The 27198-nt window shown below is 43.4% G+C and overlaps 1 protein-coding gene across 1 annotated transcript in view; it reads left to right on the top strand.

Moving 5' to 3' along the window:
* Positions 1-27198, top strand: part of PET112 (PET112 homolog (yeast)) — a 111240-nt gene that overhangs the window by 46941 nt on the left and 37101 nt on the right. The window contains exons 3-9 of the mRNA XM_006870882.1: positions 1485-1598; positions 3934-4132; positions 4501-4623; positions 15654-15767; positions 18116-18200; positions 19424-19468; positions 22173-22362. Coding sequence (XP_006870944.1) covers positions 1485-1598; positions 3934-4132; positions 4501-4623; positions 15654-15767; positions 18116-18200; positions 19424-19468; positions 22173-22362 — 870 coding nt within the window. The remainder of the gene's footprint in view (positions 1-1484; positions 1599-3933; positions 4133-4500; positions 4624-15653; positions 15768-18115; positions 18201-19423; positions 19469-22172; positions 22363-27198) is intronic.

Here is a 27198-nt window from a genome sequence, read left to right as displayed (position 1 = left end):
CTGTGTCAGGGAGCTACAATCATCATCCCTGCCTGAAGAGCCATACCTGCTGACTGTTAATTCAGAGACGTCTCTTAATCTGCCTGGTTCTTAGCTTTTCCTTTTTCTGGAGTGTTGGCAGAATAGAAATGTCTTCTCTACAGGGTTTCTCTAAGGCTGAAATAAAATAGGTGATGTGACGATGCTTGCTTACATGGGAAGCCCTATATAAATCGGTATTGTTGTTAGCTGCATCAAGTTGGCCCACAATCCAGAGAGTGACTGCATGGAAGATGGAATGAGGTGTTGCCATCTCCAAGATCCATTGTGGATTGAACCACTGTGAGTCGCAGTGTTTCCACTGACTAATGTTTGGAAATGGATCTCCAGACCTTTTTTCCTAGTCCATCTTAGTCTGGAAGCTCTGCTGAAACATGTTTAGCATCCTAGCAACACATAAGCCTCCACTGACAGACAGGCAGTGGCTACACATAGGATGCATTGTCCAGGAATCGAATCTGGGTCTCCCACATAAAAGCCAAGAGTACTACGACTGAACCTCAATGCAAGTTAGGTAAGAAAGTCTCAGAGACCAGGAAATTGAGGCCCCTGGTCACACAGTTGCACTATACAGAGCAGAAGTGAGATTTGGACCTGCCCTCCGGACTCCACAACTCATAGCTCATTCCTTTACCATTTGATCTCTAGTTGTCTAGCTGGTTCCCAAACCCTAAATTCCTAAAACCTGTTCAGTTCCTTTGGGATTGGGATGTTTGCTCGCCCTGTCTTGGTCATTAGCCTCTTCACATAGAACAGGGTGGGGTCCAGAAGGAATTCCTGAGCCCAGGAGGCCCAGATGAGATGAGCAGTGCAGGAATCTGCAGTGGAGAGGTGGACACACACTCAGAGTTCCTCTTTAGGGAGTTGGCCAGGCCTGGTGTGAAGCCCCTGAGAAAATGTCGTCAGCCCTCTAGTTTCCCAAACGCCACTCAGTCCTCTGCAAACAAAGTGAAGCAGGCTCTGTCAGCCTCCTGCCAGGGCCTTTCTGTGCATAACTCACTGAGGTTTGGTGGGTTGTTTCCTGGGCTCTCCTCTCTCAGGAACCCACGCTTCCTCATGGACTCCTACTGGCTTCTTCTTTTGCCTGAAGAAGGAGCCAAATAAGTGTATTCCATGTAAAAACCACCCCACCAGATTTTTCTGGAAGTCTTACATTGATGCTGAGTCGGGGCATGGGGGTGGGGTTAGGATACACCCATGTGGCAGCTCATTTTAAGTGCCCTGTTGGACCTCCGCCACAGCCATTTTCTATCTTTTTAAATGAAGTTTTCCTGATTCCCAAGCAAGCAGAGTTGACATGTGAACTTGAGCTGCCCACTCAAAGAACCAGAGATAATGCCCCCGTTGAAGGGCCACATTGAATATTCACTGAGGATGTTTGTGTGTGGGAGAAGCAATTGTTCAGAACTCAGATCTGAGAGGAGCTGTGTGTCATGTCCCCGTAGGTTCTCAACAGGAGATGTGTCGAAGCCGCTGTGATGACAGGCCTGGCACTGAACTGCCGCATAAACAAGAAGTCCTTGTTTGACAGGAAGCACTACTTCTATGCCGACCTCCCTGTAAGTGTACTGTGTGAGGGATTGGGCAAGTTCTCTCACTGGGCCGGCCCTGCCCTGCCCTGCCCTGGGAAGGGGGTGGTGCCTCACGCTTCCAGCCAGGGCTCTGTCCATCCCAGCAGGAAGTTCTGCCAGTCCTGATGAAGGCAGGTGCCCCCTGATGTTTACTAGATTGGATGCAATTGTCCTGATTGCTGACTCCTTGCTTAACCTCATGCTTCTGGTAGCAGGCTCATAATTGAACAGGGAGTAGAAAAAGCTAGTATTCTCAGGCTCAGCCCAGCCGTGGTGTTCAGTGCTTGTTACCTGTTAGCGCTGTGGCTGATGTGAGGGTAAGTGCATATTGAAGCTCTGCAGACATTGGGAGAACCTCTCTAAGTGGAAGCTCCCAGTGATCCCACTGTCTCCTTAGGAGACATTTCTGTAGTCTCACAAGGAGCCAGTAAGTGGACAATACTAAGCAGAGTCATGAACCAGAAACCCAAACTACACAATAGTCATTGAACATTAAACCCAATGTTAGCTGGTTCTTTGCTTCATGTTAAAAATTGTATTTTCTTCTTTAAGTGAAGCCAGGGTGGCCAAGAGCCAATGTTTCATAACGTTGAACTGGAACAGAACTGAAATATTGAGTTGTTGCTGTTACCAACTCATAGCGACCCTGTGTAGGGTTTCCAAGGAGAAACTGGTGAGCTTGAAATGCCGACCCACAGCGCCACACCCCCAAATAATATTTCTTTAGCTCTGAGCTTCGAGTAGTAAGTATGGCTCAAATTCATAGTAGAGATGCTATTGCTGCATCCCCTCTTTCTTGAACTGAAGGTGGAAAGTGAGCTGTTTTTAGTGGGTAAAGTGAGGAGAATGAAATAAACAATGAAAACTAAGGAAGGAATTGCTCCTTCTTTTCCCCTCTGGCTGCCAGCCAGCCTTTTAGCAAATTTTATTGTCTAGTAGGGTGGCGAGAAACTGCCGTTTTCTCTCTTTTAAGAGTAAGTGATCAGTTTGGTTAAGATGGCAATGAGAACTGGCCAAACTGTAGCCTTAAGACTATGGCTTTCTGTAAATAGCCTATGTGATCCAGTTACTCAGATAATCCAGAATTAAGGATGACAAGTATCACATGGGAGAGATACTGCAAAAGTGTGTGATGTATAAGTACTGATGTTACTGGGTGTTCTGTATTTTATCTGGCAACCCTTTTCAGAGTTTAATTTTACACACTGAGACGACTGTAGCCTAGGGCAGTGGCTCTCAAAGTGTGATTTCTCCAATCCAGTAACATCTGCCTCTTCCAGAAACTTTTAGAGATATACATTCTCAGACCCCCTCCCAGACCTTCTGAATCAGATACCCTTGGGGTGGGGCCCAGCATTGTGTTTCTGAGAAGGCTGCCAGGTGATTCTGATGCAAGTAAAATCACTGACCTCCTCGTGGTAGAAGCCAGACAACCTGAGTCCTGTTGCTGACTTTGATATAGCCTCTGTGAATGCAGAAAAAGCCCTTAACCTCTCTCTGCCTGGTGCCCACAATAGAAGGTTGTTATCAGAAGGGAGTGAGGACAGTACCTGGGACCTATCGCAAGTGCTATTGGATACCTTTGCTGTTATTCTTTGTTCTCCCCCAGTTCTCCTTCCTGACCTTCTATTTCTTTAGTCTTTGTTGATGCATGTGCGCATTTGAACACAATTCTTCCTTTCCACTTAGAAGGAAATGAGGGAGTCCTTGCAACATCTGTCGCTATTTCAGCCCTCTGTGCTTCCCATTAGCTGACCCGCCAGTGCTACCGCATTAACTGGCTGGAGGAGCACGAGAAGTCAGGGCAGGGAGGCAGCGGCATGATTGGTTTGGCTTAAAGAGCAGAAAGAAAGCCAGCTTCACTGCACTTACAATTGCTGTCTGATGAGTGGAGAGAAGATGGCAAAATGCTTCGCCAACACTTCCTAATAAGGAGGGCCTGTCAGGGGCCCAGGAATCAGATGCAGGGTTTAGGCTAATGAGCTAAATGGAAACAGTAAATTCTGCTCTTTGGTGCTCCTGACAGTGAGACTATTCTTATTTCTGAATATGGCACTTGGGGAAGGAACATGGAACCCTGGTTGTTATCAGTTATTGGGAGGTGGGAGAAGGATACTGGCAGGGCGTCACGGGACAGGAGACGCCAGAGGCCAGACTAAACGATGGCCAAAACGCATAAACCAATTATCTTTTTCGTTTCTTTTTTTCTTTGAAGCCTATAGCTTTGTGACACAAGTAGGAATAGTAAGCTGGATCCCAGCTTTTATTTCAGGTGAACAAACCGGACTAGTGATCATAACCCGTAACCCGTGCTTGCGTGCAGGCAGGGTACCAGATTACCCAGCAACGGCTTCCGATTGCTGTGAGCGGGATCTTGACATACGGCGTCTGCGAGGGGAATAAGCGGAATCAGATAATCACCAAGACAGTGAGGATCAAGCAGATCCAGCTGGAGCAAGACAGCGGCAAGAGCCTCCATGACCACCCGCAGTCTCAGACGCTGGTTGACTTGAACAGGGCTGGTAGGCTTGGCATTTCTTCACTACCTTTCCTTCCACTACTGCAGTTGTTGGGCTTTGGGCTTTACCTCTGTCCCTCTAGAGTTTTCCCAAACCACCTTAGGAAACCAACTGAGGAGCTCAAAATATAAGTATTGGCGTAAGTGATTAGAAAGCAGGACTAGAACTGGGACTTCCATTGGACTTGCTAATAATTACCTCTAAAATCAAGCCAGTTTACCCTCCTATTCTTGAACCCTACATTAGGAAAGCGAAACAATCCTAAAGCTAGAACCATTGTAAGAGTCCCTAAGTGATGCAGGTTTGCTCTGAGACTTCAGCCTCGTGCATCAGTTGGGAGAGGTGGAGCTGACTCTGTCTCCCTTTGGCAGGAGTTGGACTTCTGGAGGTGGTTATGGAGCCTGACATGACCTGTGGAGAAGAGGCAGCGACAGCTGTCAGGGAACTGCAGCTGATCCTTCAAGCCCTGGGGACGAGCCAGGCAAACATGGCAGGTAGAAGCCAAGAAGTATTGCCCTTCTTCCTTCACAGACTACCTTTCTGCCTCCTAAAGCTCCTCTGACTTGAGCTTTGCTTCCTTGTCTGCAGTCACTTACATGGTTGTACCTTAGAGCCTTCCCTTCAGTCTTTTGCACTCCTAGCTTTTATCTCTTCAGACTTTTCCTTGGGTTCTTTCCTGAGCTCCAAATCAGACACAATATGAACAACAGTGGTGAGGCATTGAGCCCGTGCGTGTGAGAGGCTAAGTCTCAAAGGACTAGTTGATTTCTCCTGGCTTCCTACCTCAGAATGTTGTGAGGACTGATGAAAAGATGAGTTTGATCAGTGAAATCTTTTCTCAGACAGAAGGTCCCGCGATTATCAGGAATGCTTCTTAGTTTGTGAGTTCTCTGTAGGTAGCATGGGTCACAAGTAGAATTTTCTCTTTCTATGTGGGAGACCCTGCTTCGAAACTGGCCCCTTTCTTTTCCTACCCTTTTAGAGTTTTTAATCCACGTGCAGGAAACTAAATTATACGAGGGGACTTCGAAAGTCTGTGGAAAATTAGAATGAAAAGATAGTGGAATTTTTCCAGGAACTCTCTGAAACCTCTTCATATAGATGCTGAGTCAATTAAGATCAGGTCTTCTTAACATTTTAAATTTGAGATAAAATCTTAAGTACAGTAGAAGTAGAGTGGAAAATCAGAACAAACAAACAAAACACTTGTATCTGTGGGGCCAAGCAAACTGCAAATTGCGTTTGCAAACTGGTTATAGAAAATTACAAGTTCTGGTAGAACTCAATTTCTTCACAGCTCTGCTCCCTTGGCCCCTGGCTATGGCTGTGCCTCCCTTAAGCCTAGTCTCCTGTGGTTTTGCTCTATTTTTGGTCCCTAGGGGCATCTTCAAAACTCCTGCCACCCACAGAGCACTCCCTGGTGAGCAGTGCCAGGTCACCAGGGTGCCCAGTAAGTACCAAGTGATGAGGATGATTCATCTCTCTGCCAGTTCAGGAGACTATTTGCCAACCTCATTATGTCACAAAATGGATTTGCTTGTTACAAAGGGACTTTTGAATCCTTAATGCCACATTTGTCACATAGGACATCTTACAAGCCACAAATTGTAATATCAAAGCCCTGGTACAAGTTGAATCCAAAGACAAAACTTACCTTTTTGCTCTCATCTCTAAGCCAAAGAATGGAAAAACAGAGCTCCCCGGGTGTAAATGGCAACAAGGTTAGCCGCCTGCACGTTTCCTTTATAGAAATGAGCTCTGTGTCAGGAAGAGAAGTCTGGTTTATATTTATCACACATGCTGCTTCTTTACCCATAGAACAGAAGTGAAATATGGGCAGGTTGGATGGTTATCCATTTATGTGCTAAGTGCTGATTTTCTATTGCTTTAAAAAAGTTTTTATTATTCCATTCTTCCTCAAAATAACTGTGGTTCTTCCTAAACCTCTGAAATAATAAATACGCCACCTGTTAGCTGAGAAATCGTCCCATCTGGGTACTTGCCAAGAGATAAACCCTAACGGCAAGAACTCATCACTGGGTGACAGCTGAGCAGGTTCATTAAATCTCATTTGTTGTGATACTTTTTTCTGTCTTTTAAGTACAAATCCAACAGCTTTGCTCCCAGCACAGCATAGAGTGGCTGCATTGCTCTGAAATGTTGTAGGGAGTTAGGTTGGCTTGGAGTCCACAGGAGTCTGAGTCTTGGTTAACATCTTATCAGCCCCCCCCCCCCATCCCTTGCTTATTTTTCTGTCCTTTCACATGTGGCCACTGTACTAGCAATGGAGACTGCAGTCTGGGAACTGAGGGCCACCCAAGATCATGGCACTGAGGACCAGTGGGGGTGGGGTGGGGCAGCCTGCTTTGGGAATGAAGCTTTAATTGTTCTGCTCTGAGATTCAGTGGGTTCCTGATTGTTTTGCTAATGAACATTATCCAACACTCTAAGCCCAGGTTCCAAAAATCATTTCCTTTTTCCCAGTGTTGAGGAGATCTTTAAAGTGGTTTGTTGAGTTGAATGTGTGCAGAAAGAGACATACTAATTGTTTCAAATGATAATATCTACCGATTTGAACATTCATTATGTGCTTGTCCTTTCACTCAGCGTTTAATTTTTTTTAAAGTTTTTATTGTGAATTGAGTGATGGTTTACGTGGGAGAACATTGGTTTTACACTCATTGTTTCATTGCAATGATTACAGTCCCCTCCGTGCATCATCATTCAACAGTATTTGCTTCTATTCCACTGTTTGTTGTTGTTGTTGTTGTTGGGGTGGGGGGCATATACACCAAAACACTCAGGAATATATAATCATTTAAACAACCAAAGGGCACATTCTGCAAGCCTGCTTCCTGGCCGCCAGCACACAGCCTTTCTCTTTCCATGAGTCCAGAATCCTCAGCTGCTCCCTCTCTCCATGTCCTCATCTCTGCCTCCATCTCTGGTGTCATTGTTTCTCTGGATAGGGTCCCACATTCCATTCATGCAATTCTCCCTTGATAGTCCCAGGGTCCTCTGTTCCTGGATTGTAAGATTACCTGTTGTTGCTGCTGTTGTTGTTACCTGCTGTGGAGTCGATTCCTGTACAGGGTTTCCGAGGCTGTAAATCTTTACAGGAGCAAAAATCCCATTCTTTCTCCCACGGAACAACTGATAGTTTTGAATTGCTGACCATGAGACTAGCAGCCCGATTCGTTAATGACTACACTACCAGAAAGAACACCTACTACCCCCTTTATGTTACAAAACTTCTACCTCTACAGTTGTGACAATCACAATTAGTCATGATAACATTACTCACTATTGAATCATAAGAATCTTATCCCCATCTCCTTTCATCATATCCTTCTAGATAAGATGAAAACTGTTCAGTGGGAATTCTACCTTCCCCCACACACTCTGAAACTAAATTCCTTCTTGAAAACTTGTAAGCCAGTCACTTCATGCCTTTATAGCCTCTCTCCCCCACTCCTATTTTAGGTAGCTAGTGTCTTAAGTTGCCCGTCCCTATCACCCCTGTATACAGAGGGGATAGGATGAAGACGCCTTCCCTCTCAGTTGGTATTTTGAGCTACTACACCCATAAGTATAGGTCAAGTTCATCAAATTATAGCAATTTATACTTGTTTCCTTTATCAAATTTTTTAATTTTCTTTTAGTCGAGTTGTGATCTTCAAGCCATTGAAGCTAGGTCACCATTCACTCAGCTTTTGTTCAAATTAATATATTGTCTCATTCAAACTTAACAGCACTCCCGAGAGAGAAGTCCTTGTGTGACACTGTAAGATAAGCACCAACCGCAAGGTCAGTGGTTCAAACTCACCAGTTGGTCCTCGGAAACCCCATATAGGGTCGCTATGAGTGGAACCAACTCAGTGGCATGTAACAACAATAATTGTACTGGTGAGGAAACTGAGACTGAGAGGGGTCTGTTTATTTATTTGATAAATTTATTTAATTTATTTATATAATAAACAGAGGGGTCTGTTTATTTATTGCTCAAGAAGCAACTGTGCTGAGATTTTGAGCCCAGATGATCCTGTGGTGCGAAGTTTAGCTATTTACCAGAAGGTTGGAGGTTTGCGTCTACCCAGAGGTGCCTTGGAAGAATCAGCCAATGAAGACCTTCTGGAGTCCTGTTCTACTCTGATACTCATAGTTGTTGTTGTGTTGTTAAGTGCCATCGAGTTGGTTCCGACCCATAACGACCCTGTACAGGGTTTCCGAGGGTGTAAATCGTTACGGGAGTAGAAAGCCTCATCTTTCTCCCACGGAGCGGCTGGTAGTTTCGAACCGCTGACCTTAAGGTTCGCAGCCCAATTCGTAACCACTACGCTACCAGAGCTTCTTAGAGTGGGGATCAACTGAACAGTAACTGGTTAACTGGTGTCTGACTTTCAAAGGCCTTTCTTAAGCACGCCCCCAGTCAGTGAGAGAATGACTACTGTAAAGTGCTAACTTAGAGGGGCACGCTAACACAGCACGGCTGCTAAGGGCTCTGAAGTCCCAGACCTGTGTTGGAATCCTGTCCTACCACTTCTAGTTGTATGAGGTTATTTGATCTCCCTGAGCCTCAGTTTCCACCCTTAACAAAATGTTGTTGGCTGCTGAGCCTCCCACAGGAATTGTGTGCTTGGAAAGGGAAGGGAAGAAATCAAGGGTGACTTCAAAGAGAATCGGGGCAGCTGGGTGGGAAAGACTGAGAGAGAAAGGACTTTGTGGGAGAAAACCTAAGACTTTGCTTTGGATAGGGATGTCTAAGTGGCTTTGTCATTAAAAGCATATTGTAGGGAATGAATGTGATGATGCATGTAGAACAGTGGATGTAAAACTTAACCTGGAGCCTGCCAATAGCCTGTGCTTAGTAAATGCTGTTGTTGCTAAATGCTGTTGAGTCCCTTCCATGTCATAAGACCCTGTTGAGGACTTCCAAGGGGGTAGCTGGTGGATTTGAACCACTAACCTTGTGGTTAGCAGTACAGTGCTTATCTTACAGTGCCACACCAGTAAATGTTAGGTGCTTTTATTAACAGTAAAACGCAAATCAAACCCTTAGCCTTCGGATGGATTCCAATTCCTGGACATGCCATGTGCTGCAGAGCAGAACTGTTCCAAAATGTTCATTTGCCAGGCCTTTCTTCTGCAACACCACAGTGTGGATTAACACTGCCAACTTTTAGGTTAGCAGTTGAGTGCAAACTGCTTGCCCCAATTGGGAAACTTATTAACAAGTAGTGTTCATTTTATAGAACCCACTTCTTTGGATGAATAAGCTTTGTGAAATGTGTCTGATAAAATGTAGTCATATATATTTTTTTAAATTATTTGTCAAGCCTTATTATTAAAGTTCTGGAAGGGTATTCAGTGATCAGAATGAGATAGCTTAGCAGACCTTCTCCGCAAACCCTCAGGCCCCCACTGTTTACAGAAACAGTTTTCTGTCCTGATGTTATATTTCTGATGTGTGAATGTGTTTTTGAGAAAAATACGTAGCTGCGTCATATCACTGTGCTCAGTGGTCGAGTTTTTTAGCTTTCCTGTTACAGATCTCTACTTGCAGTGGGTAGAAACTGAGCTTGAAAACATCCTCCTGATGTGTGAATGGAGGTCCCCCTCCCCCACCCCCCCTTGGTGCTGCAGAATGCACTGAGGGAAACCTGATTGGTAAGGCTTTTGTGCATTTGAGGCAATTTTACTGAATTTGTTTAAAAGGTATTTTGTCTTCACTGCCTTTTGTTAATGTTTGATACTGTATTGAACCCAGGCTAGTGAACTCTCTTTTAACACTGCAGGATACTAAATGATTCCTCTCAGACATTTAGGAAATATGGTCTTCTCTGGGAGAGACTAACATGCATGCTTTTGTTCCTATTCCAAATTAGAATTTCGAAATTTGAATGATGGTTTTTGTTTTTAAAAGCTGGTGAGGTCCAATTCAGGATTCCCTGAGGTCAAAAAAAAATAAAAGAGAGAGAGAAAAATTGTCTCCTAAGAGTTGAGATTTGGTTTTGCCGAGCTTAGCATGTTGTTGTAAAGTGCTTCCCATTCAGTGCTGACTCATAATGACCCTGTATAGGAGTGGCTGGTGAGCTTGAACCTCTGACCTTGAGGTTTGCAGTTCAGTGCTTATCCTACAGTGCCACAGCAGGACTCCAGAGCTCATCATACTTGGTAAGATTTCCTTTGACTGTAGTGGACCTTTCAGATGATTCCAACTCTAAATTAACACTATGTGGACAGAACCTTAGAGTTTATCAGGAACGTACTGTTAGATGGTCATTCTGTTTACTCATTACTCAGAAAAATGTAAGAATTTTAGCATTTATTTATTCAACAAGGTGTTAATTTAGTAAACAATTGTCATGTGGTGGACCTGAAAAGGACCAGCATATGACAAACGTGTTCTGAAAAGGGCACTGTTCCTGACACACGGCACTTCTATTCCTGAGAGAATCAAATACAAATAAAAATTAGAGTGATGAGTGATTCATGCAGGATAATGCGCTGGGCTGTAAGGTCAGTTTGATCCACAGATTGGAGTTCAAACCCACCAACTGCTCCTTGGAAACCCTACACAGGGACACTATGTGTCAGAACCAACTTGATGGCACTTAACAACAGTTGGGCATTTTGTCAGTCGGAACCAGTCCCTGGAGAAAGGCATCATGCTTGGTAAAGTGGAGGGTCAGTGAAATAGAGGAAGACCTCCAATGAGATGGAATGGCATAGTGGCAGCAGCAGTGGGCTCAAACGTAGCAACAGTTGTGAGGTTGGCACAAGATCAGGTAATGTTTTCTGTTGTTCATAGTGTTGTCATGTGTTGGAACCAACTCAGTGGCACCTAACAACAGCAACATGATATATAAGGAGTCCTGGTATGGTGTTGTAAGATAAAGCACAGGACCACATGGAAACCCTACAAAAGGTTGCTATGAGTTGGAACCTACTCAATGGCACTTAACAACAACAAAAAATGGTATATAATAGTGGGTTTGAAAGTGAAGGAAGGTGTGGCTTATTAAAGGCCTCTTAGAGGGCCTGCAGAAAGATTCAAGGCCCCAGTCAGCATAGAGTTAGGGGATGAGCATTCCAGGGAATAGCTGAGCCCTGAGAAGAGAAAGAGCTGAGGGTATTTGAGAAGGTAGCAGAAACCACTGTGGGGGGAAGCATAATTAATGCTCTGGGGCCAGGAAGTATGTGATAGGCTGAAAGGTAGACAAGGGCTAGATTACAGATAATAAAACACAGTTTAGGTTGTATTCCAAGTGGGAAGTCATCGAAAGACTTTTAGTCCAAGGAATGATGTGGTCTGATTCATGTTTTAGACAATCACTCAGGCTGCTCTGTGGAAGTGGATTTCAGATGGGAAGAGTAGAAGCAAAATGACCTTTTAGGAGACTTTTGCAATAATTCAGAGAGAAGATGAGGCTGTCTTGGACAGGCCTGGTGTCAGTGAAGATGAAGCGATCAAGATAAAGTTGGTTGAAGATAGTTTTTAGAAATAGGAACAGCAGAATGTCTTAGTAGGCTGGTATGGAAGGTAAGGGGCAGGAAGAAATCAAAGCTGCCTTCAAGGAAGTCTGTGAAGCTAGATAGTGGTATGATTTGTACTGAAATTGGAAAGACGAGAACAAGAATAACTGTAGAGGGGAAAATCCGAATTTAGTTTTAGAAATTGAAGTACCTGTGAGGTCTCCAAGTAGAGATTGGAAGTAAGTAGAGAGCTCAGAGTGGAGGTCTGGGCTAAAGAGACATGCATGTTGCCATCTAGTGGGTTCTGACTCCTGGTGACCCAGTGTGCCAGTGTGTCAGAGTAGAGCTGTGCTCCATAAGGTTTTCCATGGCTGAGTTTTCGGAAATGGATTTCCAGGTCTTTCTTATGATCTGCCTTTGTTGTTGTTGTTAAGTGCCATTGAGTTGCTTCTGACTCATAGTGACCCTGTATAGGGTTTCCAAGGAGCACTGTTTAGTTTGAACCGCCAGCCTTGTGGTTCCAACCCACCGAAGTCGATTGCTTATCCTACAGCACCACACCAGGACTCCATGATGTTTGCACCACCCAGAGACTTACATCATCAGCCCATAGGAATTATTTAAAGTCACATACCCCTATAAAGAACGTGTAAGTAATAAAGAAGATGATCCTGAGTTTGGCTAGGAAAGACGGCACCAGCAAATGAAGTGGAAATAGAATGTTCAGGGAGATAGGAAGCAAAACAAGAGAGCAAAGGTCACAGAAGCTGAGAGAGGAAATATTTCAAGAAGGAAGGATTGGTTGGTATGTCACATGCTGCTGAGGTGTCAGGTAAGATGACAACAAAGTGTGTCCGTTAGATTTGGCAACAGGAGGCTATTGGTTGACAAGAACATTTTCAGAGAGGTAGGACAGAGCCAGACCGAAGTAGGTTTAAGAATAGATGGGAGATGAGAAAATGAGACAATATGTGGAACAAATAAAACTTGTTTGAGAGTATTTGCTGAAAAGGAAGACAGGAAATGGTAGCTAAGTGATGGATTTGATCGAGAATTGGGCTCAAGGGAATAGTTTTAGATTTTTTTTTTTTTTTTTTAACCATATAGTCTCACCTTTATTTCTAATTATGGAAGTTCTACAGTAAGATTTCTGACTCTGGTATAGTGGAGTAAATATGCATTTAACTATTGCTTATGACAAGTTACAAGTAAAAACCGTGGTCATTATATATTGAACAATCATAAACTCTGAAAGACTGAAAGAAGATAGACCAAATAGAGACCTCAGGACTCAAAGATCAACATGGTAGTGAGTTTTCTCAGGGTTCTCTTTTTTTTTTTTTTTTTTCAAGTTTTTATTGTGAGGTTTAGATTTTTGGTTTTTTTTTTAATGAGAAATGTTACTGTATATGTATATGTCAGGGCATGCTGATGTGGGAGAGAGGTGATAACTGGAAGAGTGAAGCCCTTAGAAGACAAGCGGGATGGGCATTTGAAATCTCAGGAGCCTTCCATTTTGGTTTTAAAGATGGCTAATTCAGTCCTCTGGTAGTGTAGTGGTTATGAGTCGGGCAGCATGCGGCAAGGGCAGCAGTTCGGAACTACCAGCTGTTCAGCTCCTGTGAAGATTTACAGCCTCGGAAACCCTGTACAGGGTCACTATGAGTCAGAACTGACTCCATGGCACATAACCACCACCACCAATTCAGTCCTGGTGTGGCGCTGTGGGTTAATGCGCTGGATTGCAATATCTTTTTGAACCACAAGATGGGTGATTCCAACTGAACTGACTCGATGGCACTTAACATCAACAATTCAATATAGAGTATCATCATGCATTAAATTTTCTAGCATAGATTGTGTATATTCTGATCATTGAGAGGCACCGCCAGCGGAAGCTCGTTTATTGCTGAGGGTTTCTTGGAGGAGGAGGTGGTAAGATACAAGTGGGACCTTGAAGGACAAGCAGAAGTTGAAAAGAAGGAAGAGCAGTAACAATGATAGTGTGTGGGAGCCACTGGGTAGAATGGGAGTTGTATGGGGAAAAAAAAAAAAAGCCCTCTTTATTGGAGCTTGCTTTCTCATGAAATGAGTAGTGGAAATATGAGGTCTTGCCAACTGGAACTAAATGAGGACTCTTGAATAGTAAGCAGAGGAGATGGGATGATCCAGTTGGAACTGTCTGCTCTTGAGGAGGTAACTGGAATGATGAAAACCATATTGTAGCAGGATGAAAGGAGCAGCCACATTGTGGGTGGTGACTGAACAAGGAGGGATGCAGTTCCCTAATCTAGGCCTGGTGTTCCAATACGGCAGGTAATGGTGGTAGCGGTAGAAATGGAGAGGAAGTGACAGGTCTGAGGGATGTTTGGAAAGAAGAATCAGTAGTATTTAGTTAACTACTTGAATATAAAAGACAAGAAAAATGAATAAGCTAATGGTGACTTCTGCAGATGTTAGAATAGCTGGAACTTCTTGAGATTCAGACAGTCTCAGATTATCCAAAAGGTTGTTAAACATACGAGGGGTTACATGATTTCATAAAACTATTGAGCAGTTTTCAAGCTGAAGAGCACCTTTCTCCTGGCTGTCAGCTTGTTGCAGCGAGAGCTGTCCAGTGGGTGTGCTCACCCCTGATTCTGGGGCAGCAAATGAAGATAAGGGCAAGCCATAGCTAGTCAGCGTCTCGAGCCTAGTGGAAGAGTGAGCTTCGCAGCTCAGCATTGGAGGCATGCAGAAAGCCGGTTTCCTGGGTCTCCTTTACTTGGCATGGACTTTATTTTGTTTTCATTTATTTTTTTTTGGGGGGGGGGTTGTATATTTTTGCTGCGGGACTTTGGGAAGTGAATTTCTGTATTCAGCTCGTTAGAACACTTATGTTTGACAGAGTACTTTTTCCATTGAAAAAACCTAACCAGGAAAATAGAAACCAGCATTCCCTCTCTTCATTCTGCTCTGTTGTAGATATTAAAAATTAAATGGGATATTAGGGAATTTGAGCTTTCCTTTGGAAGGCGCACAGTGTGATTTTTTTTTTTTCTAATCTCCATCTCTCTATTTGTTTTGGGATTTTTCCCTCTTCCTCTTCCACAGTAACCTCTAAATTGCCTCCACACATCACCTGCTTCTCTAGAGGGTCTCTTGTACTCCAGACCTACTGTAAGGAAGGACCAGTCAGGAGAAGGACATCATGCTTGATAAAGTGGAAGGTCATTGAGAAAAAGGAAGACCCCCAATGAGATGGACTGGCATAGTGGCAGTAGCAGTAGTCTCAAAACAATTATGGATGGCACAGGACTGGGAAGTGTTTCGTTCTGTTGTGCATAGGGTCACTATGAATCGGAACCGACTCAATGACACCAAACCACAACAGCAATTTGAAGGGACTTTTTGACTCCAAGAATGTCCTCCCAGGATGGGGACAGCCTGAGCTTAGTCTCCACTTCAAAACAGTCTTCTGGCTTCAGCAATCAGAAGGATGCAGAATAAGGGTTTTGGAAGGAAGAGGTTATTACAGTACCTAGAAAAACGGGGAGGGAGAAAGCCGAGGTTTCTGGCTCTTGTCCTTGAGCTGTAAATTCTCAAGGGGACTCTTATAAATCTCCTGGAATCGCTTTTAGAAATCCACGTTGTGTTGGAGAGCAGTGTAGGGCTATCACATAATCATCTCTCTGAGGGTTCCCCCAACCCAGTGACAATACTTTGAAAAATTACTTCAGAATGAAATTGCAGAGTAAATCTTCATTGTAAGTGTTCTTATTTAGCACAAAAGAAATTAGAGCCTCTAGCTGATATAGCCAGGATTTCTTCTTTGGTATGTACACAAGTACACATATGTGTGTACACACAGGCAGCCCGTATGCCTGAGTACCATCACTTAGGTGGGCAGAAGTACTTCAGGACCAACCGTGCCTTTTCTGAACAGAAAGTACTGGTAGATATTGCTTACTTGCATGTCAGATTCTGCGTACCTCCTTTAAAAGACCATGTTGCCTCAAAGAACTTCTAAAGATACAACCTCCTTTAAAAGATTTTTTCCTGCTTCCAGAGGGCCAATTGAGAGTGGACGCCAATATATCTGTGCATCACCCAGGGGAGCCTTTTGGTGTTCGAACTGAAGTGAAGAACCTCAACAGCGCCAGGTTCTTGGCCAAAGCCATAGGTGAGTGTCGGCTATTATGCCTAATATCCTTCTTTGTATTTGTTATCTACTGCTGTGTAACAAATCACCCCAAAAACTTAACAACTTAAACTAGTAACTATTTTACTTTTCACCTTTTTGTGATTCTGCTGGTCTTGCGCCTGCACCTGGACTGACTCAGGTGGCCACGGTCAGTTGGCAGCTCAATGGAAACTAGAGTCTCAGGTGGCAGCACTCACATGCTTGGGGTCTGGGTGCTGAGTGTCTGCTAGGCTACTCTGGTCACATGCTCTTCCCTCACTCACTTGTTTAACCTGGGTGTCCAACAAATTCTGTTTTTTCAAAGCAGTTTGAACTAAAGCAACTTGAATCCTAAGCTGTTTCAGAAGTAGAGGAGATTGACTCCATCAATTCTGGGAGGATCTGCAAACTACCGTGGCCACGGTTTTCCAATTACCACTCCCTTCTGATGAACCTCCACTTTACAAAATCATGTTTGTTCATCAGAGATTGGCCATTGTTTGACCTAATTTATCAATAGGTTATTTCTGCTTCTTATTGATTCTACTAATAAACCACATGTGCTTGTGGAATTAAGTATTGGTCTTCCTGGCTCACACGCTGTGGGTGTTTTGGTGAACATAGAATATGATGATGAGTGTAGCGTAGTTGAAATTGAACCGTTAAACATGATAAACATCTGGGAAAGTCCCATGCAAGCTGATGACTGGATCTGAGAGGACTAAAAATAGTTATAAAACCAAAGAGATCTAGAAAGGAAGAGAGACTATAGGTTGGGGTGGGGCTTAGAGATACCCCTTCAAGTGTGCACCCAAAACAGGACAGCTGACTGTGTTGCTATATTCCAAAATGTTAAATAGAGTTCTGGGCCTTGTTATGAAAAGTATTAGATGCAATTCAAAGATTACAAAAGGCTAAAAGAGTGTTGTTAAGTGTTGTCAAGTTGGTTCCGACTCATAGAGACCTTGTATAGGGTTCTCAAAGCACTAAATCTTCACGGGAGCAAAAAACTTCATGTTTCTATAATGGAGCAGCTGGTGAGCTTGAACTGCCGACCTTGTGGTTTGCAAGTGCGTATCGTACGGAGCCACCACTCTCTGAAATGATCAGCTAGCCTCAGTGAAGACAGTCTGCACCTACACATTTTTAGGAAAATAGCATTAAAATGGTCAGGTTTATAGCAGGAGAAGGTTCCTATATGAAGACAGACTACAGAGGCTGATTTCTTCTGTCTCTAACAGCGGACATAATCTATGTTTCTGAAGCCATGAAAGGTTTGGGCCAGGGCAAATCCTGATAGCCCAGTGTTTTGAAGGGGAACTTGGAACAGATTAAATTCTAATTTGCCTTGTAGATACTGAGTATTCCAGGACTCCTTCTAACAGGTGCTAATAGTAACCTAAGCACAAATAAACAAGCAACAAGAGAGATTAATCCAGATGAGTTATGAAGGAGACCCCCTGCCATGATTTTGGTTGTTTTTAACCTCATGTTGTGCTATGAACTACCCTTAGGTGCAACAATCTAAGACAGAATTATGGACTTGGTGGAACTCTTACTCAGTCTAGAAGAATCAAAGATTTACTATTATGGCCTAACTTCCCAAGCCTATAGCTGGCCTTTTAGGCAGCACCTCATGCCAATCAGAGCCCTGGTACTGGAGGAATGGCGAGTGAAAGCTGACACCTTTTGACGTTGCTACTTCTGAGCAGGTCAAATCTTGGATTTGAGCAAGCAGAGGGGAGTTGAGGGAGAGGCCAAAGCTGTTTTCATTAAAGAAGCTTCATTAACCACTGTGTTTACGTTTACGTTTTTCTGACCACAGCCCTGTTTGACGGCAGAGGAACATGACATAGAACAGTGGTTCTTAATCATTTGGGGTCACAGATCCCTTTGAAACTCTAGGACCTTCTCTCCAAAAAATGTACATATGCCTATACCCACATTTGTAGATCACTTCAGGAGGTCCCAGGATGGATCTCATGTGTGGGTCCCAGGGTAATGACTCTCAAGAGACAGCAATTCTAAATCTGAAATCATTAGACCTTCTTCTGCAAAGTTGTATGGTCTGTATTAAGTTGTTTAATCTCTCTGAACCAGAGTTTTATCAAAAAAGTGAGAAAGCAGGACTGGGTAGAGTTCCTGTGGGCCTTTCTGGTACCAGTATTCTGCAGTGATGAGGAGAAGACAATATGACACATATAGGAAGAAATAGTATAAGTCATCTTCTCCTTGATGATTGTTTTTTACTTAAAATTTTTAAAAAAGATTTCTAATTATTACTTGACTGGAGGAGAGGTATAATCAAAATTTCAAAATAGGATACTGAATTACTGTGTTTTTCTTAGACTATGAAATTCAGAGGCAAATCTACGAACTTGAGAACGGAGGTGAAATTCTGAATGAGACCCGCTCGTTTGATTCCAAGCTGGGGTGAGTTTGGGAAAAGGCAACTTAACTTCCACTGTGTGGGGCAGGAGAGGCCTGGGCTGCAGGCTGAGCTCAGCCACAGACTAACTTGAGACAACTTGGAGAAGATATTCAGTGTACCTCAAGGTCTGAATTAGTAATATTAGAAGACTGCAGTACCCTACAGGGTCATTATATACCCCATCCAGCCAAACCCCTTGCCATCGTGTCGATTCCAACTCAGAGGTCCTATAGGAAGGAGTAGAACTGTCCCATAGGGTTTCCCAGGCTGTAATCCTTACAGAAGTAGGTAGCCTCAGCTTTGTCCTGTGGAGCAGCCAGTGGGTTTAAATCACCTGGCTTCTACCAAAAAGTAGCAACATCAAGTTAGTGTGCCCCGTATTGTTTTTAAGTGTCACTGAGTTGAATCTGACTCATAATGACCCTGTATAGGGTTTCAGAAGAGCAGCTGGTGGGTTTGAAACCACCAGCCTTGCTGTAAGGAGTCCAGTGTATATCCTGCAGCAGCATACCAGGACTCCACTGTAGTACCTAGTGATGCTAACAGTGTTTTATTTATTATACATAAGTGCTTTAGTCTTAGATTCTGGCCCGTCCCTTGCTTGCAACTTTTCTAGTTTGCTGTTAAGAATATCTATTTATTTAAATAATCTATCAGATGTCTACCAATTTATGCTAAAGGTAGAAGAGAGTTTAAAACCTAGTTGTAGAGATGCCTTTGTTGTTTCTTTTTCTTTCAGTAACACTGACACTAATTTTCTTACTGAATTTTGAGACTTTTATACTTTTAGTTGAAGATTAAAAAATCCTAGAAGCCCAGAGTTTGAGCTGGTTGAAAGCTGGAAACATTGCAGAATTTAAAAGTTTTTTTTATTAAACATTTCTCTTTTCTTTATTATAATTTTTTTAAAATGTATTCATATAAGTGTCCTGTACAAGGCTGAAAGGAATAATGGTTTGCTAACCGAAGGTCACTGGTTCAAATCCTACTAGTCTGTCTTTAGAAGACAGATAAGGCTGTCTGCTCCCTTAAAGATTTATAGTCTTGGAAAGCCTATATAGTGTTGCTATGAGTTGGAATCAACTTGATGGCAGTAGGTTTGGCTAATTCTGAGAACTTGCATTTGCCTGTGTTCCTTACTGGTCAGGAAACGCCCTTTCTGCGTAATCACCAACCAATGCTACACACATTGTTTGCTTAATGCTTTCTTATGTCACTATTGCAGGTGTACCGTGCCAATGAGAGACAAAGAAGGAAAACAGGACTACAGGTAGTTTGTGCGTGCTTTCAAAACACCATGACCTATTTAGGATTAGGGGTGTTTTTCAAATCCATTTAAAGATTGATGTAATGATCCTGGATGGTTCCTAGGAATCTCACTTTGTTGTTGCTTCCTTGTAGGATGGAAAATCTAGACTTTCTATTTCATGTTTATTCTGAGAGAAATGCTCTTCTTGAGTTGGTAGTCACAGAGTGGCTGGTCTGAGTGGAATCAGCTGTTGCAACTCTCTTGTTCCCTCATGTCTGCAGCAGGGTTGTTAGAATAGCGCTAAGTGGGTAGCAGCTGAGGGTGGGAGCTGGGCTGTTCTGATGCTTAAAATTCTACAGCAAGCCCTGTGAGACACTGATGCTTCTTGGGAAGGAATGGGGGGCGGGGGCGGGGAAGGTATATATGTTAATGCTCTGTCCCTGCAAACCTCAGGTGATGCCACTGAATTGATAAAGAAGTTGGGCTTAGTATGAGACCTGCAAATAAACAATGAAAATAGGTCAAAGATAAATTGGACATTTTGCTCTTCTCCCATTAAGTTCAGCAGAGTGCACAGACTGAACTCTTCAACAAAGTATTGTTGAGGTTAGCTCACCTTTCCTTGGTGAGGTGCAGGGAGAGCAAAGTGCAGCTATTGCTGTCAGTGTGGAACAAATGTAGCATCATTCTGGCAGAAAGAGGAGGCCTATAAGCCCCTAGTGTGAAACTCACCTCAAGAACTCCTCTTACTATGTGAGGGTAAGTCAAAAGTACTATAGATAGGGTTCTAGAGCATACGTGCATGGGTTTATTCCAAACAAAATGTGTTAAAACATGTCTTTGGGGTCAGTGGATGGCTGCAGACAAGTTTTCTCAGTAGTACATTTGTCTTAGTCTCATTAAAGTGACATCAAAAAAACACTACTGGAAACATTGCATGAAGATCAGCTAGCTCAAAGAGCTGTTCTTCCTGTCAATCTTCATTTTAAGTAAGGTCCAACCTAATGAAGATGATTTTAAGCAGAAACTCAGTAATAACCAGAGACAAGTCTTGGATTTGCCAACACGGTGCAGAAAACTAGGTGCAATCAGAACAGAGGCTTTTGAGGAGATCTGCTGGGCCCATTCACTTCAAGGTAGAAAGGGCAGTTAAGAAAGCTATGGCAACTGGCTTTTGGGATCCCAAAAGGATGTGTGGTGCAGTGGGTTTATGCACTGAACTGCAAGATTGGTTTGAACTGCAAGATCGGCGGTTCAAGCTCACTAGCTGCTCCTCGGAAACCCTATATAGGATCACTATTAGTTGGAACCAAGGAGCTCTGGTAGCGTAGTGGTTACGAATCGGGCTGCGAACCTTAAGGTCAGCAGTTCGAAACTACCAGCCGCTCCGCGGGAGAAAGATGAGGCTTTCTACTCCCGTAAAGATTTACACCCTTGGAAACCCTGTACAGGGTCGCTATGGGTCGGAATCGACTCGACGGCACTTCACAATCAAATCAAAATTAGTTGGAACCAACTGGACTGCACTTAATAACAACAGCAACAACTCTGCTAATATGTAAGCCCTTTGACCATAATGAACTGAGAGAAAGTGTTAGCTCTAGAGTAGACTAAAGAGAAGGCCATCTGTGTTTCAAAATAGGGTTATACGAAATGGTACTGTTTGTACATTTGACTTGAGTGCAATCTGCTCATTTCTTTACTTCTCAAGAGAATAAGTTTGGGTATTTTTCTTCGACTTTTCATTTATTACATGAATAAACCCACAGCCTTTAAGTCGATTCTGACTCTTAGTGACCCTGTATAGGGTTTCCAAGACTGTAAATCTTTACGGGAGCAAACCGTCTCATCTTTCTCCTGCAGAGCAGCTGGTAAGTTTGAACCACCAACATTTCAGTTAACAGCCCAACATCTAACCCACAGTACAGCTAGAGCTCCTTATTACATAAATGTTGTTAAGTACTGTCGAGTCATTACCAACTCATAGCAACCCTGTATAGGGTTTCCAACAAGTGGCTAGTGAGCCTACTGACCTTGTGGTTCAAAACGATCTTGCAGTCCCAGCGCATTAGCCCACGGTGCCACTAGGGTTCCTATTAAATATTGCTATAAAATTATGGAAATCAAAAAAACGGAAGAAAGTTATCTTTATTCCCCAAAAGTAGATAAGTCTCATTTAGTCCACTGTTTTTCAGCTGTCGTATTTATAAATAAATGCTTTATCCACAGTTAGGAGCCCCTGGGTGGTGCATTCAGTTAAGCACTTGACTACTAGCCAAAAGGTTGGCAGTTGGAATCCACCCAGAGGCGCCTTGGAAGACAAGCCTGGCCATCTGCGTCCGAAAGGTCACAGCCTTGAAAACTGTATGGAGCAGTTGTACTCTGCACACTTGAGGTCACCAGGAGTCAGAACAGCCTTGAAAACAGCCACCACCGCCACCAGAACAAACAGTCCACAGTTAGAAATTACAGCGTGGCTTCAGCTCTGTACTCTGCTTATTTCACTCAGTGTTACTGTGTGCCCACAGAGACAGGCAGGTTTTGACCTATAGCTTACACTGGGGCAAAGACTAGTTGTGAGGAAATGGGGAGAACTGATATTTAAGACACGACAAATATTTGTAAGTAAGATGGTTTGTTAATGCAGAAACATTCGTACGACTGACAGGCTTGCTTTTTCCTTAGTAAGCCAAGCACTGAGGCCCGGTCTTCCCTCCCTGTCTAGGTTTATGCCGGAACCTAACCTGCCTCCCCTGGTACTCTATGATGCCGACTCTCTGCCTGCTGGGGCCGACTCACAGCAAGTGGTCGATATAGACTACATTCGGGAGAGGCTCCCCGAGCTCCCCAGTGTGACCCGAGACAAGCTTGTTCAACAGTATGGGATGCTGCCGGAACACAGCTTCACTTTATTGGTAGGTCTATTGATCAGATGCTAAATTAAACCCAGCTCAGTGTCTGGCTCCACGGAGGCTCCTTCACAAACAGCTGGCTGCCATGGGCCCTGTGTGGAGCATGCAGGTTCCTCCAGTCGCACCGTAGATGTTTCTGAGGAGAGAACATTGTACTCCTCTGTGATCACTACTTTATGGTAAATGCGCCTCATAAAACCAGAAATGAGCAGGCATCGTCTGTAGTCATTTCTTCTGTGCACCAATGAACAGCTGCTCACAGCTTCTTAAAGGCAGTCCCCATGTGTGGGTGAGTATTTCCACTGTGTCTACAGGACAGAAATTCAATGTGTGTGATTTCTACATGTCTAGTAGTATTGAACCCTGACAGGGGCTGGCAGCATGTTAGGTTTTCAGAAAACCAGCCGGTTGTTTTAATAAGTGTAGAGGAAAACATTTACTTCCACACGAAATGCTGAAAACTCGGACTTCAAAGTATCCGTCCTTTGAGGCTTGAGTGCACATTGAGAGGAGCTGTTAGAGAATCCGACACCACTGTGATCTGCTCAGGGATTTTCCGTCCTTTTCAGAGCTACGTGGGGCTCTGCCGTTGTCTGTGTCCTGGCAACACTGAAGCGAGGTGGCAGTTGTGAGTGGGGCATGTTGTCACAGCTGTCTTTGGCTTGTCTGAAGTACAAAGTTCTGCTGCTGCCTCTTTCAGAGATAAGGCACGTGCTCTCTCTCTTCTTCTGCAGTGGCAGACTCTGTGGAAACTTGAGTATTTGCATTTTAAATGACTAGTAATAACTGTTCAGGGGACAGTGGTAGAATTCTCACCTTCCATGTGAGAAACTTGGGTTCAGTTCCCAAGCCCAGGCACCTGAAGTACAACCACCAGCCACCTGTGTGTTCATAGAGGTTCACATATTTCAGCAGCGCTTCCAAGCTAAAACGGACTAGGAAGAAAAACTTGGCAGTCTCCTTCGGGAAAAAAATCAGGCTGTGTAAACCTTGTGGATCACAGTGGTCCAGCCCCCAGCAGATCGTGGGGATGGTACAGGACCAGGTGGCATTTCCTTACATTGTGCATGGGGTCATTAGGAGTCAGGACCACCTCAAAGGCAGGTTATAACAACAACTGTAAAGAATATTAAGAATTAGATTAACATTTATGTGTATATACTTCAATAACAGCAGCTGGCGGTTCAAACTCACCAGCTTCTCCTCAGAAACCCTATACAGAGTCACTATGGGTCGGAATCGATTCGACAGCACTTAACAATAGCAACAGTCTCCAGAATGAAGTAGACAAGCAAATATTTGTTGAATAAAAGATTCTCTCTTCATTATCCATAAATCAGCTAGTTGGAGAAGTGCCCGGGCCCAGAGAGGTTCAGATGGAGACACCACTCCTATGCCTAGAATGATTCGACACCATCAGTTAGTTTCTAGCACTTTTGGAGTTGACTACCACCTTTATAAGGAGCTCTGGTAGCGTAGTGGTTATGAGTCGGATTGCTAACCTCAAGGTCAGCAGTTTGAAACTACCAGCCGTTCTACAGGAGAAAGATGAGGCTATCTGCTCCCATAAAGATTTACAGCCTCAGAAACCCTGTGCAGGGTTACTGTGAGTCAGAACTGACTCCAAGGCATACCACCACCACCATTACTACCACCCCTGCCTTTATGGGTCACCATTGTATTTCGCTCATCCTTGGGTGGCGATTACACTTGCTGTGTTTTAATTGTGTATTGAAATGTTTCATCCCTGGTCCCTATCAGATGAACATTTCCACAGCACTTAATGCCAGATCTTTGAAGGTATGAATCAGCTTACCAGCAGCACATTCTAAGCAACTTTGAAATGAAGCTTCTTACCACTTATTTTCTTTAGGTTGATTTAACACAACTGAGTTGTCATCTAACAGAATTGTCCCCACTATATTGACCAGCTGAATTTCCAGCCCACCAGAAATAGTGACTCATTTCCAGGCCTACATACGATTTCACATGTGTCATTTATATAGGAGGTACCAGAATAAGAACTGAGGTACTCAGCCTTATAGATGCCAGTTACCTATGTCCATTGCTGGACAAAGCAAACCTTTTAAGGCAGGCTTGTTGGTTATTTCTTTACTCCGGACTACAAATTCAGAAATGAATCCATTTAATATGACTTTTTTTTTTTCTCTCTCTCAGTTTCTCCATAAGAGTAATGAAAGAACCTCTTACAGACTCCTTTTAAGAATACGGCTCTTCCTCTTCAGGGCTCTGTGTGAAAATGCATACTCCATTCAGAGAAGCATCTCGATACAGTTGTCACAGTTGGCCTGTGATGTGCGAGTGATGGCGACAAGAGTCTGCCTCCCCTCGCTTGAGTTTAAGTTCTCCGAGCGCAAGGACATTTTTGTCTTCATGTTTGTGTCTCAGCCTCCACTCACTGCGGGCTGCTTGGTGTCAGAAACCTAATAAGCTTGCGTAAATGTTAACTGAGGGGTGGCAAGTGAATGAGTCTATGCTGTCAGAGTTTAGGGTCCTGCTTAGGAAACCTGTTGTCAGTTGCCATCCACCCAACCCCAACTCCTAGCCAACCCCATATACAACAGAACAAAATGCTGCCCCGTGCAGTGCCATCTTCACAGTCGTTGACACTGCTCCTCAAGCCTGTTGTTCATCTTGCCATCTAAGGGGGCTGGTCTTTCAGCACTATGTTAGACAATATTGTGTTGTGATCCATAAGATTTTCATTGGCTAAGTTTTGGAAGGAGTTTGCCAGAATTTTCTCCCTAGCCTGCTTTAGTCTGGAAGCTCCACTGAAACCCATCTACCATGGTGATAGCTTGGTATGTGAAATACAGATTCTAGCATCCTAGCTACAGATAAGCTACCACATTATGACAAACTGACAGGTGGGTGGTGACAGAGAAACCCACCTTTGATCGATTCCATTTAATGTTACTGTTAACATTTTCTAAATAGCCCTGCTGTAGTTCTGTAGGATAAACATTAGACTGCTAACCACAAAGTCAGCAGTTCAACCCCACCAGTCACTAATCAGAAACCCTATAAAAAGTGTCACTTTGAGTCAGAACTGACTCGACAGCATGTAAAAACTACTATAAAGTAGGACAGGTCACAGTAGGCAGAAGTATAAAATACGGTAGGGACCCAGAGGAGATGGGGATTCATTTGGGCTGAAAAGAGGAAACTTTAAGAAAAGAAAGAGGTGATTGTAGAGTCAGTTTTAAAGGACTTTTTTTCTGCTGTCTTAAAAATGTGCTTGTTTCTAGCTAGCATATAATATAATGTGTTACGTGATTGATTTAAAAGAAATAAAAGGGTTTAATACTTGAAATTTTCAAGATGAGTGAATCCAGAATGAGATGGGAATGGAAAGAGAAGGATTCAGACAAATTGTTTCCTGAAATTAGGCAGTCTGGGCTCTTGATGACTTTGTAATCACTGGAAACCAAGTTACTCAGAACGTGCCCGAAAATGATATGTGCGTGCTTTCTCCTGCCTTTGTCAGAAACACAACAGATTGCTGAGAAGGGCAGATGCACAAATATAATGAACCATCCTTCAATTTAAAGAGCGCCCAAGAGGATTCATTAAGTAAATAGCAGTGGTGGAGGTGTGCCTCATAGAGGCAGCTTCGGGCTCCGTGCCTTTAGATTGCTTATTAAATTAAGCATTATGCACGTTCCCTCCACCCACCCACCCCCTGCACATGCCTTACCCACAAATAATATAAACTCCAGAATTTAACTGTAGTCTTTAATTTAACTTGTCATTTTATCATGCAGCAGGCACTGAATTATATATTGTTAGAACAACCAAAACCCATTGCTATCAAGTTGATTCCACTTGATATTTGCAGAACTCTCTTACTGTATCTTAGCATGTACCACGCACCGCTCCTGGTACATAGTAGGCTCTCAGTAAATGCTTGTTCACTGGATGGACGACTGAGAGAATCAGAGACCATTACAACATGCATTGAAGTCCTAGGAGAATTCATGTTCCTGATCAGTGACCCTTTTTCTAAAATCAGGTGTCTGCGCCGCTGTGTTGACTTGCCCGTGAGTCAGGTGACCCTTGTTCCTTGAACTCTGAGGGAGGAGAGCTTCCCCATATGGTTCCAAGGCTGTTTCACTGGGCCACGTTCTGTGGCTTTCTACAAATCATTTCATCTCTCTGATTTCCTGTTTTCCAAACAGGTTTAATTGGGACTTTAAATAAAATCTGCATTCTGATTTTTTTTCTCTTAACCTCTCTGATAATACCCTCCCAACAGAAAACCTCTGGCCACCTAAGAAATACCTTGCCACACTGCCCCACCCCCACCCCATCACCGCAGCCTAAGCCTTTATTTCTTGATACCTCTTTTGTAAAGATGAACAAACAGAAATGTGGAAACTGAGGTCTCAGTATTAGGATTCTGAAAAATGGGAGATGGTAATAGCTTATTTCCTTCTCAAAGTCAGTGTTATCTAGAAAGCATTTCATCATTATTATAAAGATCAGGATTAGATGCATGTAATTTTTCTTGGAAAAATAATCCCAGGCTGATGGTGCCATTATTGAACATTCTGATCAAAGATTCTGTATAAGAATCCTGATAAAAGAGCCAAATGGGAAACAGAATTTCAAATTCTCATAAGACTTTGTGAAGCTACTGAGACTTGTTGAACCCCTGAAACTATCACCTTGAAATAATCTTTAAACTTTAAACCAAAAATAACCCTAAAGTCTTTAAATGTAACAATGTTGTTGTTAGGTACCATTGAGTTGGTATCAACTCATACTGATCCTATGCACAGCAGAACGAAACACTGTCTGATCCTGAGCCAACCTCAC

This window comes from Chrysochloris asiatica, unplaced genomic scaffold (genome assembly GCF_000296735.1).
Source record: "Chrysochloris asiatica unplaced genomic scaffold, ChrAsi1.0 scaffold00155, whole genome shotgun sequence".
NCBI classification, from domain to species: Eukaryota; Metazoa; Chordata; class Mammalia; order Afrosoricida; family Chrysochloridae; genus Chrysochloris; species Chrysochloris asiatica.
The sequence above is the reverse complement of the archived record's forward strand: the minus strand, read 5'-3'. Positions and strand labels throughout refer to the sequence as shown.